General features: G+C 39.9%; 1 protein-coding gene across 1 annotated transcript in view; it reads right to left on the minus strand.

Annotated features, from left to right (window-relative positions):
• Positions 1 to 10896: 10896 nt before the first annotated feature.
• Positions 10897 to 18704, minus strand: part of LOC309565818 (5-hydroxytryptamine receptor 3A-like) — a gene marked incomplete at its 3' end in the record, with an annotated part of 77247 nt that continues 69439 nt past the window's right edge. The window contains exons 7-9 of the mRNA XM_082270824.1: positions 15037 to 15244; positions 13710 to 13913; positions 10897 to 11171 (exon numbers count right to left, since the gene is read on the minus strand). Coding sequence (XP_082126950.1) covers positions 10897 to 11171; positions 13710 to 13913; positions 15037 to 15244 — 687 coding nt within the window. The remainder of the gene's footprint in view (positions 11172 to 13709; positions 13914 to 15036; positions 15245 to 18704) is intronic.

Raw genomic sequence — 18704 nt, forward strand, 5'->3', positions numbered from 1 at the left:
ATTTCAATCTCCCCAGCAGATATAAAGAAGCAAAGGGACATACCACGATATAATCAGCAATAAGGTATTTTATTCAATAAAACAGGACGATACGTCACTAACTCCGACTATGCGTTACATCACAGACTGTATGTTCCAAATTACAGAAAAATACCAGTACGGTGAAAACTGCTATCATGAACATATATCATGTATTTACACATGCCGTACTATTCTGGGTTCAGGTGGAACAGCAACCCTAGGGCTCCTTAGCTTTCACAAGACTTCAGTTGTTGCCCCAAATGAGTGGGATGTTAGCAGGGCTTGGACAAATAGGGGGGGTGGGCAGGAGGGGCACATGACCCAGTCGTAGTATTGTTACATGCAGGTGGGGATGATGCGCTTGCAGCTTCAGCCACTCAGTTTTTCCTGTACCCTCTTAATATAGGTGCATACTGTCACAAGGGTAGCTCATTCTGTTTCTCCCGCAATGTCATTGGGTGTGTAGCACCCTCTTAGGTATGTGGTAGGAAAATGCATATGTGGCCCTGTCTGCTTATCAGGGGGGCCTGAATTGTTAGCCAGCTGTCACATGTTTCCAGGTGTGTCTATTGAGTCTGGGGAGTCTCCTCCACTGTGTCCAATGAGGGATCGTGTTGGCCAGTGGAGGAAACCTAGCCAATGGCATACCAGGGTTAATGACAGTCTCAGTGGGTGGGGTTTAACCGCAATGCACCCTGGGATTGGATATAAATCTGTGGGGAGCATGTGACAGAGCGTCTTTTGGCCGAAGTATCAGTCCCGAAGGTAATGGCTGTCTCTCCTCCTGTCAGAGAGTGAAGGTGGAAGATGGTTCAGGCAGTGGGCCTAAGGGGACCGGAGGTTGAGCTGTGCTGCAGAGAGGGATCCAGAGTGTTGCTGACCGAGTGGAGCTGCTGGGCAGCAGTCTTCAGAAAAAACAGTATCGTGAGTACTCAAGATCTGCCCAGGGGTCTGCCTAGGAAAGGGGACCACTCCAGAAGGTCAAGGGGATCCAGGAGCCAGCTAACCAGTAGTATTGGCAGGGAAAGGGGGTGCCAGGTGTTCAAAGTCCTGAAGATAGGGAAGTGAAAGGGGGCACCAGTGTGGGCCCTGAAGCGTTCAGCAGTGCAGCAAAGGTAGTTGCCTCAGGCGAGAATTACTTCAGGGAGCTAAAAAGGGACTTCCGCAGTAAAAAGGGAAGTTACAGCATCAAGTCAGCATTAACGGATGTCTGGCCAGCGTTAACCAGCATCAAGCCAGCGCTAATCAGCGTTAAGCAGCATTTATTCCCTGTAAAGTTGTGTATAGTTCAGTTGCAGGAGTATCTTACTCATCCCTTCTCCCATCCAAGTTCCTAAATAAACCAAAAAACCCAAAGATACTGGACTGGTCCTTGTCTCAGTGCTCACACTTGGAGAAACATGTTCAAAGGTACTTTTGTTGCACCCGGTGACCCAGGGGGACCCACAGCCAGCACCTATGCTGGGAATTCTGCTACAGGTGTATCAAAGTAATCCAATGATCAGATACAATAGTAGGTCCGATATGGCTTTGATGATGTCCAACTTCCAGTAGGCTCTTGTGAAGCAGAAAGGATTGGGGTGTCTAGGCACTGTCACTGTACACAAAGAAGAGTGAATCTCCATAGTAGGAACACAGTAAAAAAAAATAACAGTGCTTTCCCTACCCGATTCCAAACTAGAGTTTTGGCTAGAAATATACTTTAAACAGTAAGCTAATTTGTAAACTAATATATTTTTTGGATGAGCTCCTGTTTGCGATTTCGAGATAGTCCAGTTTGTTCTCTGATACTGTCAGGATTATTGGGGGATTAAATAAAAGAAAAAAATGGATTTAAAAAGCCATGTATATTCCATCTTATACATAGAGATTTTGAACAGTACAGCATCCATTTTGTTAGGAGTTCATGGAAAGTCCATGTTTTTTTCCAAAATGCCTTACAGAGTCTTGAAAATTTCAACAGATATCTTTGTATTTCTTTTAAATCGTAAATAAGTGGTACATGGACATCTTATCAGATAAGAGTCATTTTAGCCAGACACCAATAGTTACTGATGGCCAGTCTCGTTTGTAATCTTATTTGTATTTTAACAATGGACAATAGTCCAGTGTATTCTATTAGGTTAATTTAAACTATATAAGTTTTAAAGATACATTATATCGTGTGTAAGAAAATATGGGTAATAATTATACATATATGTATACATATATATTTAGGAATGTTATATCACATTTTGGGTTTATATTTTTACACATAATAATCTTACTTAGACAAAGCTAAATACTAATTACCTCATTTTAGAGAAGTTTGTGTTTTATTTTTTATGGCCATATAGCTCTTCCAATCTAGACGCAATATCTGACAGCATATGACGTGGTCAAATAATTTAAGGCTGTTCACTAGCCAAGAGGTCGGGATAGGTCATCAGATAACAATGGTATTATTATTCTATATACCGAATCTAATAAGCAATACAATACTGCCCCCTTTGGACACTAATACTAAATGCATTCTCGGGGTAAATCAGTATTTTTCCAATAAATATATATATTGTATTAAAAATATATTATATAAATGGTGTTACCAGATCCAATTCCTGCCAAGATGAGTGATGGAGATATTAGATGGACATGTATATATATTATGAGAGTATGGACAAGTTTTTATGTTGTGTTTTATGATTAATCTTAAATATAAAGAAATTTTTATTTAACTTTAATATCCAAAATATTGGGTTATTAGGAGAGGCGTGCCAATGACATCACCAGTTAATGTATAAGTAATCCCAACCAATGGGGATAATGTTCCTCCCTCTGGGTTTAACTTATGGTAATTTTAATAGTCCTTTGTTCAATACAATATAAAAAGGAGAACCCAGATGTAATAGGACACATTACATTACTGACAACATTCATTACACCTACAACACACACGCTGCTCACATCCATCTATATACTCATCTATACATACTCCATCTTGCTCCATCATTTATCTGAAACTTTGAGGGACACCAAACGAAACTCCTCCCTAACTGGCCACCATTTTAAGAAGGCATCCATCTTAAGGACTCTGGTAACGACCATTTAAGCTAGCAGCCATCTTAAGTGTGGTAAATATACCTTGCTGTTTATTTGATTATTATTTAACAATTGTTTATTTCTTTCCTTATATGTTTTAAATTGCATATTTAAGGGTAATGAGATTACAATCCCAGCCATATAAACCATAATAGATTTTTCTCTAAAAAGCTGACTTTTGTTTTTATACATTTTTATTAATATCAGATTTAGCGCATATTAGCGTATTAGTCTACCGTTTTGCTTAGCCTATTCTCACTTCATCTGCAGTGGAGTGACTGTCGGCTGTTCAATTCACAGACAATTGTGGTCTCTTTATATAGAATACTTACCTATGGTTTATGCTATACCTGAGAAAAGGTAATCTTGCTTTATTTTTACTTTCATTATTGTGCTAAATATCACATTGCATTTATCCTTTTAGTTTGTATTTTATGTAAAGTTATTTTTTGTGTCATCTCAAATTTAATCATTTATTGTGAATACATGTCTTGTGAATAAATATTTTTATATATTCCCTACTGTAGACTGTTTTCACTAAGATTGGTATATGCTGTTAAAAAGAAATTAATCGATTAAAAAGAATTTGTTACGTATTGATTTGTGGAAATAAGTTGAGATTCCCCTACCTTACAGATCTTTGCTTATTGACATAAATAGACACTGTTATATTCAGAGCAGTATAAATATTCTGACAATACTGTATGTAGCTATCCCTACCATATAACTGTACTGCAGCCAGAGTACTTCAGTTTGAGTTAAAATCATGCACACAATGACTGATATAGTAGCAATGATCACAATTAACAGATAGAAGATGAGGATGACTGAAACACCGAAGTTGAGTGCAGTAGATAAAGCAAAATATTACTTTTAATTGTAAAATTTAAAAAGTTACATTAAATGATAGATGACAGACTCATCAGCCAATCCAATCCCCAAGGAGCAACAGAAATATAAAATCACAAAACCCTCTTTTAGCTGGTATTAAGATCCAGGCATAGATAAAAACATACATTTCTCTTGAAAAGGAATACCAAAGCTAATATGAGCAAGCACAGAGGTTTGTCTGACAGGTAACACAACACTCATAGTCACATACAATGGTGCCACATGATTAGGACAATTATTGGCAGTTGGACTACTAGTTGCTTTCTCTACCAGTCTCACTGACAGGGATAGCAATCAGTAAATCCCAATATTTTTCACATGAAACATATTAGTTATAGTAAAACTACAGGCAGGGCCATGCTAAGAGTGGATGCTGCCTGAGGTGGCCATTTTTGCCACCTGTTAAAAGTGCAGACTAAGTTTTACTGAAAGAGTTTTCTGCCTGGCCACCACACTTTTAACATCTAAATCACTGAAGAGGCTTGGCCAGTGCACCAGCTGTGTGTCAGATGAAGCTGCCAGGCAGAAAGCCCAGTAATGCTGAGTCTTTGGTTTTACCAGGCTTAGTGTTACTGAGCTGCACTAAGGACAGAGTCTCCAATGTGGGCACTCTGGCCTCAGGGTCACCCCTCCACTATGCCTCCATGAGTGTTGCTAGAGGCAGTTGCCTCAGTTGGCCTCATTGGCGGCACAGCCCTGACTATCAACAAACAATGTGTCCACAAACAATGAAAGAGTAAGAAAAAAGTTAGTTTAAATGAAAAAATAGGAAGTATATGTAAAAAAGAAGGTATATTTAAATGAGGGTTAATGCATATTCCACCTTCCCTTGTGTGTTTGAGGGTTTTCCTTTGGGGTCCAGCCTCCCTCCTGTGTGAAATAAAGGGAGAAGCCCCGGATCCACAAGGGGAGGAGGGGTGGAGTGGGCGAAGACCTAGAACAAGCATGGGAACCTAGAACAGACTTGGGATGCATGTACGGAGACTCCAATTTATGTGCTAAGAAACTTGGTGGAACATTAATCCATCAGAATACTCCCAAGGACATGAACTTCTTTGTTTGAGCTATCACCAGTTTGGACTTTCCCCAAAGATGCTACAGGTAACCTGGGACAGCCACAGTTGAGTTTTGTTAGGGAAAGGACATTGCCTCATGTACATGTTCTGCTAAATGTTCATTAAAGTTGTTTATTCTGATCCAAGACTGGTCTGAAGTTACTGAAGGGAAGGATGGAGCGTCCTGGCATATTTCTCAAAGGTTATCTTGCAAAGAAGTTGCTATGAGTAACCAGAAAGAAGAACAGCAACCAGTCATTGGTGTGGTACCTGATTAAGTGAGTAAGGGGGATTGGTATTCAGCTCCCTCCCTAGCTGTCTGTCTCCACCAGTCTCTGGGAGCGTTACGGAGATCTAATACTTGGTCACTTGGTACAGAACAAGAAATATTAGGTAGAGTACGCATGTAGTCTGTGTTATATGCTCAGTGGGACCCCATTCTGTTCCTAGGAGTGAGGTAACAGAGGTCCATTGAAATGGGGAGTGGGCATAGGCGCTGCACGTCCCTCCTAATGCAACGCATACTTGTTTGACTTTCACATGACCATGGCCATTGCCTGGTCCTGGGCATTGGTGAGCACAACTTCGGGCAAGGTGTTACCCCTGTGCTGGAACGAGTGAGCCCGTTCATTGCCTAAACCCACCCCTGGGTAGGCCTACTACATGGCCCACACTTTGCACCCAACAAGTTAATGAGGAGCATATGGAGGAGGCGTCAACCGCCTACAGCAACACTCACCCTACCTTTACAAGGGTATATATATACTGTGAGTACATATTGTGTAAGTCAGAAGGGGTATACCCTGGATGGCAGGTATATATTCCCTTATTTTTTGGCAGAAGACCCTTTTAGAGCCAATGCAGGGTTGTGCTGGGTGTAGAATGGACAGGAATGGTGCATTCCCTGTATGACTGGGTGGGATGACTGCTGCTATTGCTAATGCTGTTAGGTATTTGGGGTTTTACTCTATTTACATTATATGGCTAAAGTAAGCCTGTATCTTTCGAGAATTTTATTGAGCTGCCATAAGAAGCACTGCTTGGGCGTGTTTACATGTGTATTGTTGTTTACTGTCCCTCTGAAAAGTACTTGGCAGGCAGTTCAGAGGCGATATATCCCCTCACAAACACCTGTTTTAACCAGTAAAAACCGGCAGCACTACACTGCAATCAAACACAGCTGCGGAGCATTTGTGGTGGAGTTCCATTTACTTGCATGGGTCGTGTTTAGCAGCCATTCTGCCTGACAAATGCGGCATGCTGTACAATTTTTACTGCCACGTTAGAAAAGCATTGCAGCCACGGCAATACAGTATGTACAGCTTCCTCCAGCTGCCTTTGCACAGTTTAGATGGGCAATTGAGGGTATTAAAAAAAATGTGTCAACTACCTGTTGTTACCACTCAACCCCCTTCCCAACCACCGGAATTAACGATATCCTACCATTTATTTTTATGTGGCTAAACACAAGCCTGCAAAGGTCACAATAATGGTCGATGAGATTGAAGTCCTGTGTCCTAGCTAATCCCTTGAAAAAAAAAAAAAAATGACATATACATTGAAAAATGAATATATATATATACCTACTAAGTATGTATGTACTAAGTATATATATATATATATATATATATATATATATATATATATACATACATATATATTTCTATATATATATATATATATATATATATATATATATATTTATATAGTATCTCACCCCTCACATTTTTGTAAATATTTTATTATATATTTTCATGTGACAAAACTGAAGAAATGACACTTTGCTATAGTGTAAAGTAGTGATTGTACAGCTTGTATAACAGTGTAGGCTGGCCATACATGTTCAATTTTCTTGTACAATTTCCTGTTAGATTTACCACAAACCACATAATATGAGGTCAAAGCTAAACAACACTTTCACTTGTATCCAATTAGGCAGGCCTTTGTACTACATAGTTGAAGGTAAATTTCAAGAAAATTGTTCAGAAAATTGTAAGAAATGTTTTGTATAATGTATGGCCAGCCTAAATTTGCTGTCCCCTCAAAATAACTCAGCATGCAGCCATTAATGTCTAAACCACTGGCAACAAAAGTGAGTACACCCCTAAGTGACAATGTCCAAATTGGGCCAAATTATCCATTTTCCCTCTCCAGTGTCATGTGACTCATTAGTGTTACAAGGTTTCAGGTGTGAATGGGGAGCAGGTGTGTTAAATTTGGTGTTATCGCTCTCACTCTCTCATACTGGTCACTGGAAGTTCAACATGGCACCTCATGGCAAAGAACTCTCTGAGGATCTGAAAAAAAGAACTGTTGCTCTACATAAAGATGGCCTAGGCTATAAGAAGATTACCAAGACCCTAAAACTGAGCTGCAGCACGGTGGCCAAGACCATGCAGCGGTTTACCAGGACAGATTGCACTCAGAACAGGCCTCGCCATGGTCGACCAAAGAAGTTGAGTGCACATGCTCAGCGTCATATGCAGAGGTTGTCTTTGGGAAATAGAAGTATGAGTACTGCCAGCATTGCTGCAGCAGTTGAAGGAGTGGGGGGGGGGGGTCAGCCTGTTAGTGCTCAGACCATACTCCGCACACTGCATCAAATTGGTCTGCATGGCTGTCACCCCAGAAGGAAGCCTCTTCTAAAGATGATGCACAAGAAAGCCCGCAAACAGTCTGCTGAAGACAAGCAGACTAAGGACATGGATTACTGGTACCATGTCCTGTGGTCTTCTGAGACCAAGATAAACTTATTTGGTTCAGATGGTGTCAAGCGTGTGTGTGGTGGCAAAAAGGTGAGGAGTACAAAGACAAGTGTGTCTTGACTACAGTCAAGCATGGTGGTGGGAGTGAAATGGTCTGGGGCTGCATGAGTGCTGCCAGCACTGGGAAACTACAGTTCATTGAGGGAACCATGAATGCCAACATGTACTGTGACATAGTGAAGGAGAGCATGATCCCCTCCCTGTATTCCAACATGTCATGGTGTCATCATGGAGGAGTGGAAGAGGACTCCAGTGGCAACCTGTGAAGCTGTGGGGAACTCCATGCCCAAGAGGGTTAAGGCAGTTCTGGAAAATAATGGTGGCCACACAAAATTCTGACACTTTGGGCCCAATTTTGACATTTTTATTTAGGGGTGTACTCACTTTTGTTGCCAGCGGTTTAGACATGAATGGCTGTGTGTTGAGTTATTTTGAGGGGACAGCAAATTTACACTGTTATACAAGCTGTACACTCACTACTTTATATTCTAGCAAAGTGTCATTTCTTCAGTGTTGTCACATGAAAATATATAAAAAATATTTACAAAAATGTGAGGGGTGTACTCACTTTTGTGAGATACTGTAAAAAAAAAAATATATATATATATATATATATATATATATATATATATATATATGGAAAGGACTGTATGCAACATAAAAAATATATAAAGGTTCATGTGATGCTTAAAAAACTTTACCATTACAGTGTAAATACTAATAAATAGTTATATAATTATATAAATATACAATACATCAGTAAACATTTTACATATCCCCAACTTGAATTTAAACAGAATGTTAATTTTTTACTAGGCACAGAGAAAAACACAGCACAAGTATATAGTACCACCTGAGGACACTAGATGTCATACTCATCCTCAAAGTAGTAAACCAAACACAATATACAACAAAAACAAAACACAAGAAGGAGAAAATACAACTTAACTAAAGTGGAGAGGAATTAGAACACCTATTTGATTTCTTTACAGGTTTTTATTGCTGTCTGTGTTTGTTTACTCTTTTCATTTGTCCTGTTTATCCACTTGTCGACCGCCCCATAGCAAATTTCTATATACGTCATCCAGCACTTCCAGGTGGGGGAGTGCACGTGCGCCCCACCAGCTCACCACAGCAGAAGCCGATTAGCAGGTTCCGTCCAATGGATGTCCATGGCACCCACTGATTGTTGGTAAGACATACTGGACGGAGTTCTACCTATGTAGACAAGGCAGAGCTCCGTTCTGACTGGGGAAAAGTGGTGGATTTTCTTTCCCTGCAAAAAAAATCCTTCATTTCCCTTAGTAAAAGCACCTCAAATCTTCCAAAGATGACACTAGTTCTGGTTCCCTTGGGGGAGGGGGCAAGGGTTTTACTTCATTTGCAGGGATTTTCTCTCATTTCCTGTTTTGTCTATGGGATTGGAAGCGAAGGTAAATCTCTCCAAAGGGACACAGATGCCAAAAAAACTGACAGGGGTTATAACCCCCCTTACCCTATCCAAAATGAAAAAAAAAAAAAAAAAGTTTTGCCTATAGTTCAAATTTCCCCTTTTAGAAATTAAAACTAGAAATTCACAAAGCTAACATGCTCAGAAAAGTATATTTACATAAGTTAGTTATTTTTTAGCTTAGTCCAGTGATATTTGAAAATCACACTTACATGGCTGAAAAGAGAGTGCCATGGGCTTGAATAAAGCTTTGTAAATTGAGCCTTTTATATTTTTGTTTCTTTTCTTCCAACAATTTAAAAAAGAAAATACCTTCAAATATAGTAACTGAAATTCAGGAGTAATCACTATTATTATTGGGAATGAAAATTTGGAGAGGATCCCTATTATCACAGGATCCAAAATGTGTGTAGGAAACTTTGTTCTAGATTTTAATGAAATATATTTATTTTATGTTGTCCAACCAAGTGTGAAGGCCACATATTGTTATTGATGAGATAATTTGGTTTATGAGCGAATCACATCTTTAATTCTCTTTTATTTCGAAAAAGTCAAAGTGGAAACATTTGAATGGGGTCCAATGGTAATGTTATTGGAAGTGACATGTTTTCTAAACACCTTCATATGGTTTTGTGCAGTGTACAATATCCAACCTACTTAGTTGAGAGAATTATTTGTTTTTTTCTGTAGAAGCCCCTAGATATTTCTGTTTCTGAAGGGTTCATAGACATTTCAGTAAAGCTGTCTGTAAAGCATCCTTGTAGCCCTTTTCTAGAAACGTAATCTGTAGGAGTGTGCTTTGCTTCTTGTAATTCTTCCTGTTCTAACAATTCCTCCTACACCTACAATGTTGGCTATAGGAAATGTTTTTTATCCACCTGGAATGATTGTAACTGCTGCCATATAGGTCTCTGCTGTTGATTTAATTACATTATTTTCATATTTTTAACTAGCAGTAAATACATTTTAAGACAACCACTCACTGACCTGTGTAGCTACAGCCACTGTGGAGTGATTCACCTCAGCTCTCCTCTCCTGGAAGGGATTAGGGAGTTGGTAGTCTGCCAACCTTCTAATCTCTAAGGTGCACAGGAAGAGAGAAGAATGTTGAAACCCAAACTAAAAAAATGGAAGTGTTGTAAACTTTGAGCGTGAATTGCTCCACAGTGTCTGCAGCTATAGATGTCAGTGGAGGCTCATTTTAAACTTTGCTTTTTGCTTGTTAAATGTTGTAAATATCCATAGTCTGACTTAAATTGGTCTTATTAGATTTTCTGTCCCCAAAACCATGGGATACTGTACTACTAAATACAAAAATACTAACATATGTTTCGGTGGAATGTTATTAGATGACCAGCAATGAGGGAGTCCTATTCAGCAGGAACACACACAACAATAAAAAATGAGAGATTCTAAACCTTGCATACTCTACACAAAACAAAAAAGTTTTTGATCAAAAAAAGTTTATGCCAAAGATATATTTTAAATAGCTAATTTTGAAATTTACACATTTGCGGATGAGCCCCTGTCTAGGGAGATTTGGGGATAGTCCTGGTTATCTTCTGGTATGTAATTATCTTTTACCACACCTTATCCTTCAGGTGAACAGCAGCCAGGAACTTTTAGGCTGGAACTGTTACATCGCCCACACAAGGACCACTATAATAACAATAATGACCACAATGAGGAGGTAAAGGATGAGGATGAACCTGTCCAAGACAAAAGCCACCAGATTCCACTCAGATTTCGCCTCTTCCTCTTTTTTAGAAACGATAAGATGTCTTCGAACCATAAGCAGTTCCAAAAGCAATCTTTTAAGTAGTTTAATCTCTGCGCTGTCTTTGACATTTTTTGAGAGATGCTTGTTGGTTTCTTTCTCTGATTCAGTGAGTGTCAGATTTTCCTCTGAAGCTAAAGAAAATGTGTCATTATTAGTGGGATATTGTAGATTTTATGCAAATCTTCTAACACTTTTAGAATTGCATAGCATTTACATCTCAAGACATGTTGATGTTATTCAGCCACTCACAATAAATGATTCACATAATAAAAGGATACCTGCCTGTCAGGACCTGAGTCTGAACCCAAGACCTCTGCTACATCTTCTTGCTGAGCTCCCTGAGATGCTGGAAAGCTCCCTGCCTGATACCTTGAACAATCTCACTTTCTAACTTGTTTCTGGTGAACCTTGAACTTCTTGCTCCTTCCATGAACATCCTAATTAACATGCCTTTGTACTTCCTGTTTGCCAGATTAATGTGCTCTCTTCTAGCCAATAGTTTGCTCTTTATGCTCCTGCTGCCATCCACATCCTTATTACCATTTGACTTCTGGCTTGTTCCTCGACTTTGCTTCTGCTGTATCCCAACCTTCAAACGTTTATTTTATTGACATTTGTCTTGTTCCTTGATTACACTTCTATTTGATCCCAACCTGCAACCAATTGTTGCTGACCTTCGACTTATTTACCAACTTCATTTCTACTTGATCCCTATCTGCTACATCTGCTACTGCAACCTGGCTTGTTTACCTCTTGGTGGGGCAATCCTGAGGACTGCAACTTGGCACTAGCACACAGAAAATCCCATCTCCACCATCAGAAGCTCTAGTGAAGACTAGTTATTGTTTAGACACTACATCTTGGTTGAGCCTGGGTCACCCACTTGGGTATTTATCCTGCTGGTTTCCGGGTGAGCCTTTCCACTGCTATAGCCACTACCCTCCGAGCATGACCCCTGATTGTGACACTGCCAGGTATATAGTACCATTAAAACTTCAAAAAAGAAAAAATAACTTCTATCTTTCCGGAGACGGCACTCCTAAAATTGTACTGTTCAGCATTGTATATACTTGCTTATTTTTCTACATAATACCTGGCTTAGATAAAATGCTAGCTACAGGGAGCTGTAGTCAGGATTGTATATATGGTGTGCTTTCTTGCTGTGTATATATACTGTATATTCAAATTGATATCTTAATTTATTTTGTATATATTCCCTGTCCAAGTTTGTGCCCTCTTCCCCTCTGCTTTTGTTTTATGGGATGCCCTTGCTCCAGGGACCAGGCACCTTTTTCTCGGCCTATGAGCACAGGGCCTCTTTTTTAGGGGAAGGATTGCACATAGTATGAATATGTTAGATGTAAGTAGCTTATGCAATTTTTTTTTTGGCTCACAAGTATTTAAAGTGAGCATGTCTGTGGGGTTCAAGCTCAGGAGGCCTGGCAGGGTGGTAAGATATGTCCATAAATATTAAAGACCCTGGCCAGTGGTGGTTGCTGGTTGGAGTATAGAGTGCTATGTCGAGGATCAGGAGGCCTGAAGGGGACCCCAAGGCTGGGGGTTCTGCCTCCAGGCAGGAGATGAGGAAGGAAGGAAAGGAGCAGTTTGACCAGGGGGATCTTCACCACTCTTCAGTCCCATGCAGGAGACACCCTGTATTGCGACCTGTACAGCAGAAGGCCTAAACAGCAGTCTTTGCCAAGCAGCAGGATTTCAGGGGACAGTGTGAGTACCTCTACCTACCACCCCCAGAGCCAACAAAGGGAGAAGGCAGCCAGATGCAATATTTAGCTAGACTTTAAGAGGGACAGTGTCAGCTTACCATAACCCCTTGCTCAAGGATCTATTCTGGTGCACTGGCATTTCGCATTTTCTACTAAGGAGACAAAGAGCTTCTATATACAGTTGAGACTTTGCAAATTTCTGCTAAGGGGACACAGAGCTCCTACATACAGTTAGGCTCCGTTCACATGTAGGCGTTTTGGGGCATTTTTGGGGAGTTTTTCTGCTCTAGGATCAGCTCTCAAAACTCCCAACAAGACAAATCCTATTCATTTCAATGGCCCCTGTTCACATCTGAGCGTTTTGACGCTGTGAGCAAAACGCCCAACGCTCAAAAAAGTACATGAGCTTCTTTTTGGGCAGATTACATGCGTTTTCCATTGGTCTCTATTCAATCTAAAAACGCCTGCACAAAAAACGCCTGTAAAATCGCGGTAAAAATCGCGGTAAAATCGCTGTAAAAAACGCGCAAAAACGCTACGCTCAGGTGTGAATGTAGCCTTAGACTTTGCTCTTTTCTATGAGGAAAATGTCCTCTTTCTATAGAGGACATAGTGCTCCTGTAAGAAGATATTTGCTACTGATCCATTAAGGACTCTCATTATTCCGGAGGGAGTACAGTCTAGCACCCATGTTGTGTCAAGTTCTATATAGAAAAGTTGTGCTCTAAGTTGTTGCTGAAGTTAGTTTGGGCATCCCATAACCCCTTATCCCCCAAGTTTATAATCCCTCAGTAAAACATAAAAGCAAGCCCAAGGACTGGTTTTCTGTCTGTAAATGCAAGCTGGGAAATGCGTGTTGCCTGGCTGTGCAGGATTAGGGGGGCCCAAATCCTAGCAGCCCTCTAGGAGGTAATTCTACACAATAACAAAATGAAATGCCTTTACCTTGGTTACTGCTCCCAACAACAATGGAGTCCAAATCCTCCTTTATATCAATTCTAAGGACAAACGCCAGTCGTTTCAGAACCCAGAGCTTTATAAATGCGGGTACATCTGGCCGCACAGAAGAAAGGTGCAACATGTATGATATGAAGATAGAGTCAATAATACTAATGATCATAATGAGCAGACATACCATACAGAAGACACCTGAAATAAGGACAAAGAAAACATATTTATTTATTCTGTTAATTTATTTTTAAAGTTTAAAGTGGTTCTAAAGGCAGAATGCTTCTAACCTTAATAAATTCTCTTCATTAATGTATAAAAAATAGGTGGTAAAATAACACTAAAGAAAGCTCTATTTGTGGTTAAAAAAAGGACATTAACTTTATTTGGGTACAGTGTCGCATGACTGCGCAATGGTCAGTTAAAGTACCACAGTGCCGCATCGCAAAAAAAGGCCTGGTTATGAAGGGGGGTAAACCTTCCGGAGCTGAAGTGGTTAAATCAACCCAACTCTGTCTACTACAAACGTATTTCTTTTATTCTAAGAAAGATATTTGTAGAGTTCGGGATTTTATAATAAATAAAAGATTTTTATTAAAGTACCGGCAGTCCCCGGTTACAAACAAGATAGGTTCTGTAAGTTTGTTTTTAGGTTGAATTTATAAATTAATTAATGAATTAATAAAGTTTAACAAAAATATTTTTTTTTATTTCTTTGGATAGCATAGGGAAGGTTAAAACCCCTGTAATGTTTGTTTTACTGCTTGTCCCCTTGTATAGAAGATTTCACTACACTTTCTGTCCCTGTGACAATTGGATTTTGAAAATTTTGGGTTGTTGTGGAAACAAGGATTGGTAATAAAGCTTTAGTGGAGACACATTTTTCCCATAATAACTCTTACGGAAGTGAATCTCCCTTCCTAGGGGTAGATTTCTTCTCACTTCCTGTTGTCTCCCTCCATTTGTAAGTATGAGTCTTATGCAAGTCAGATGTTTGGAACTCTGGGACTGCCTTTATGCAGCACTTATTAGACAGCTAAAATATGTGCATTACTCATGTAGGCTTAACTTTTTGTTAATAATAATTATTGAACTGAAATATTGTACATTATCCCATAAAAGGGAGACTGATCAGCTAGTATAGATGGCACTTTTTTGCTTCTTTTTGTATCCAACATGGTCTAAAATATTCATATAATCTATATTAATTTTAAAACAAATGGAGTGTAAACAAGTAGTCTAATATGTAATGAGGATTCATAAAGAAAATGAGAAGATATGTTATACAATTGCCCATTTATTTTGTCTTTTTTGTAAGACATACCCAGTATAGGTGGATTGTCTGTGTTGGGGAGGAAATCATTTAGAATCAATAGAAGCACAGAGAAGCCAAGCACAATGGTTATCTTAAATCCTAGGCGCTCTCCACCCTCCATGGGAATAAACATACTTGATACGTCCACCACCACAAGCAAACAGGCCGGTATAATAAGATTAATGACATATAGAATGGGAGCTCTTCTTATAAGAACCTGCAAACAGAAAATCAAATATTTATTAAGGTTAACAATGGTAAAGATACATGTCAAAAGCAGTGCAAGTTTGCTTACTATGCTGCCTGCTTGAGAATTACACCTTAAAATTACAAACCTTCAAAATACAAACATACAAATTTCTCCATTGCAAAAGAAGGTTGGAGTTAGTATTGTAGAAACAAGAGGACACAGATTTTCACTAAAGGGGCCCCCCTCTACGTCCTGCTCAGTTCGCCATGGTACGACCCCCCCCAGCAGCCTTTTGGGACACTTCACAGGGTCAGAGGACTGCGGCTTATTCACAAAGTGCAGAGTTTCACTGCTGGTTTCCCTTAGTCAGGATGGCGGCGCCAGCACCCGATAGCTGATTGAAGAACCAGTTTGGAAGAGGACCCTGCTTGATGCCTGGACAGGTAAGTGCCCTAATATTGAAAGTCAGCAGCTACAGTATTTGTAGCTGATGACTTTTCATTTTTTTGGGGGGAGCCTGTAGTCTTTAACTTCTAAAACTGAACTCTGGGGAAAATCCAAAGTGCCACCCCTCACTCTTAGTGTTAAATGTTTGTTTTTGTCCATAGGAACATTAAAAAGTAGTTTTACTTAAAGAGGAACTAGATCCTCCCATCCTTTACAGTCAAGGAAGCTGCCTCTTTTTTGACATGCAGTTACCATGGTACTACACATGTGATCAGCTAGGACATCAGCCATTTGATGGCTTAACAGTTCATAGGCACACTTGTAGGCAGGACCCAGTTATGCCTAAATTACCCACATGCTCTCTTCCAGGGACTTCCTATAACAGAGCTTGTTCAGGCCTAAAATACTGGCCATACTCAAAGTCCACAGCTCCTGCAGAACTCCACTTGTGCTGCACACCTGCAGGTACACTGTGTCTAAGACATGGAATGCCCTAAACACCCACTCACCATACTTCTGGTCAGCTGAAGTTATGACACTCCTCTGACTAGGGGCACTTCTTGCATCGGGTCCAACTTCTTCATACAGGATAGAGCTCCTACTTCCCTATCCATCACTATCCCCTAGCCCAGGGTTCTCCAAACTTTCAAAACAAAGGGCCAGTGTACTGCCCTTCAAACTTTAGGGGGGCTGGACTGTGGCAGGTGGGAGTAGAAGATGCCCTGGCATCAGTGAGATTAAACAATTCTGTAGGCTTGGTGGTCATTAGGAAGGATAGTGCCCCATAATTGGTGTCAGTGGGAGGAATAGTGCCCCATAATTGATGTCAGTGGGAAAATTTGTTTCCCATCTCTGGTGTCAGTGGGAGGAACAGTACCCCATCATTGGTGTCAGTGGAATGAATAATGCCTCATATCAGTAATAAGGATGATCGAACGGTTCGGGTCGACCATCGGTTCGGCCCGAACATTGGGTGTTCGAGGTTCGGCCGAATTTAGAACTTTTTGCCCAAAAAGTTCGGAATTCGGCAACCAGAACCGCCCAAAATGCAATGCTTCAGGAAATGGGCTTTAAAAGCCCGTGATTGGACCAGAACCATTAGCAAAAGCCAATTGAGGGGGCAGGAGAATGCTAGGAATGTGATTGGAGTGACTAGGGGGTCCCTAGACCAATCATTAGTGAATACGCCCCCCAGTATATAAGATCGCCCCCGCCATATTCCTAGCATGGTTATACTGGACATGGAAGAGAGTGGAAGCAGTTCTGTTAATTTTACTTTAAAAGTGTCATTTAGCTATTTTTAGTGTGAGGAAAGGGATATCTAGTGTAGTTAGAGTGCTCCTTTACACTTAAGTTAGCTTCAAAAATTTAGTTTCTGTAGGGAAAGTGTTAAGTGTAAGGGGACCGTAGTGTAGTGTAGGGTTAACTGGCAGTGACTGCTATGGCAGGGTGACAAAACCCTTCCATAGCAGGGTGACCGCTATAGAGAAATGATCATTTCTCTGAATTGCTTCGGCACACCCATATGGCTTCTCACCAGCCAAGCATATTTTATGCTGCAGGGGCTGCCACTGCCAGTGCTTTTTTGAGGACATGTTTGATGTCAGACATGACATCTGAACATGTGCATAGCGGGTATATATACAAATATATGTCTGAATATATACCCCTAGACATATATAGGTGTGATAGTAGCAGAAATAAATGCTTGCGCTAATGAAATCATTTACAGTAATATATTTCTGCTACTATCACACCTATATATGTCTAGGGGTATATATTCAGACATATATGTGTATATATACCCCCTATACACATGTTCAGATGTTTTGCCTGCCTCAAAAGAACCCAAAAAAATGCCAAAAAAAACGCTAGCGTCAAAAAAAAAAAAAAATGCCCAGGTGTGTTTTTGCTGGCATTTTTTGGGGGGTTTTGGAGGCAGGCAAAACATCTGAACTTGTGTATAGTGCTGTATATACACACATCCATATATTTATATACACACCTAGACATATATAGGTGTGATAGTAGCAGAAATATATGCTTGCGCTAATGAAATCATTTACAGTAATATATTTCTGCTACTATCACACCTATATATGTCTAGGTGTGTATATAAATATATGTATGTGTGTATATATACCACTATACACAAGTTCAGATGTTTTGCCTGCCTCAAAAGTACCCCAAAAAATGCCAAAAAAAACGCTAGCGTCAAAAAAAAAAAATGCCCAGGTGTGTTTTTGCTGGCATTTTTTGGGGGTTTTTGGAGGCAGGCAAAACATCAGAACTTGTGCACAGTACCACTATACACAAGTTCAGATGTTTTTTCTGACTCCAAAGAACCCAAAAAAATGCCTGCTATTAAAGCGGTAAGGTGCTGTGCAAAGCGAGAAACCATATTGGTGTGATCTGAAAGTTTTCTAATACAAACAATCTTTTTTTTATGGTTCTGGACATGCTACAGAGCTGAAACTTCACATGTACGCCTTTTAGACCCCCCAGATCTGAAATCCAAAAAAAAAATCTCTTTTTTTTTTCTTTTAATTTTTTCAATAATTGGCTTTTTTATCAAAAATGACAATTTTTAAGAACTTTTGTGTGATTTTGTGTCTGGGGGGTCTAAACGGTGTACCTGTGAAGTTTCAGCTCTGTAGCATGTCCAGAACCAGAAAAAAAAAAGGATTGTATGTATTAGAAAACTTTCAGCTCAGGGGGTTAGCTTCTCTCCTCGGTTTTCACACCTTGCCGGTTTCAAAGCAGGCATTTTTTTGGGTTCTTTGCAGTCAGGAAAAACATCTGAACTTGTGTATAGTGGTACTGTGCACAAGTTCAGATGTTTTGCCTGCCTCCAAAACCCCCCAAAAAATGCCAGCAAAAACACACCTGGGCGTTTTTTTTTTGACGCTAGCGTTTTTTTGGCATTTTTTTGGGTTCTTTTGAGGCAGGCAAAACATCTGAACTTGTGTATAGTGGTATATATACACACATACATATATTTATATACACACCTAGACATATATAGGTGTGATAGTAGCAG

The sequence above is a fragment of the Pelophylax lessonae genome (assembly GCF_965119305.1).
Source record: "Pelophylax lessonae genome assembly, chromosome: 10".
Taxonomy (NCBI): domain Eukaryota; kingdom Metazoa; phylum Chordata; class Amphibia; order Anura; family Ranidae; genus Pelophylax; species Pelophylax lessonae.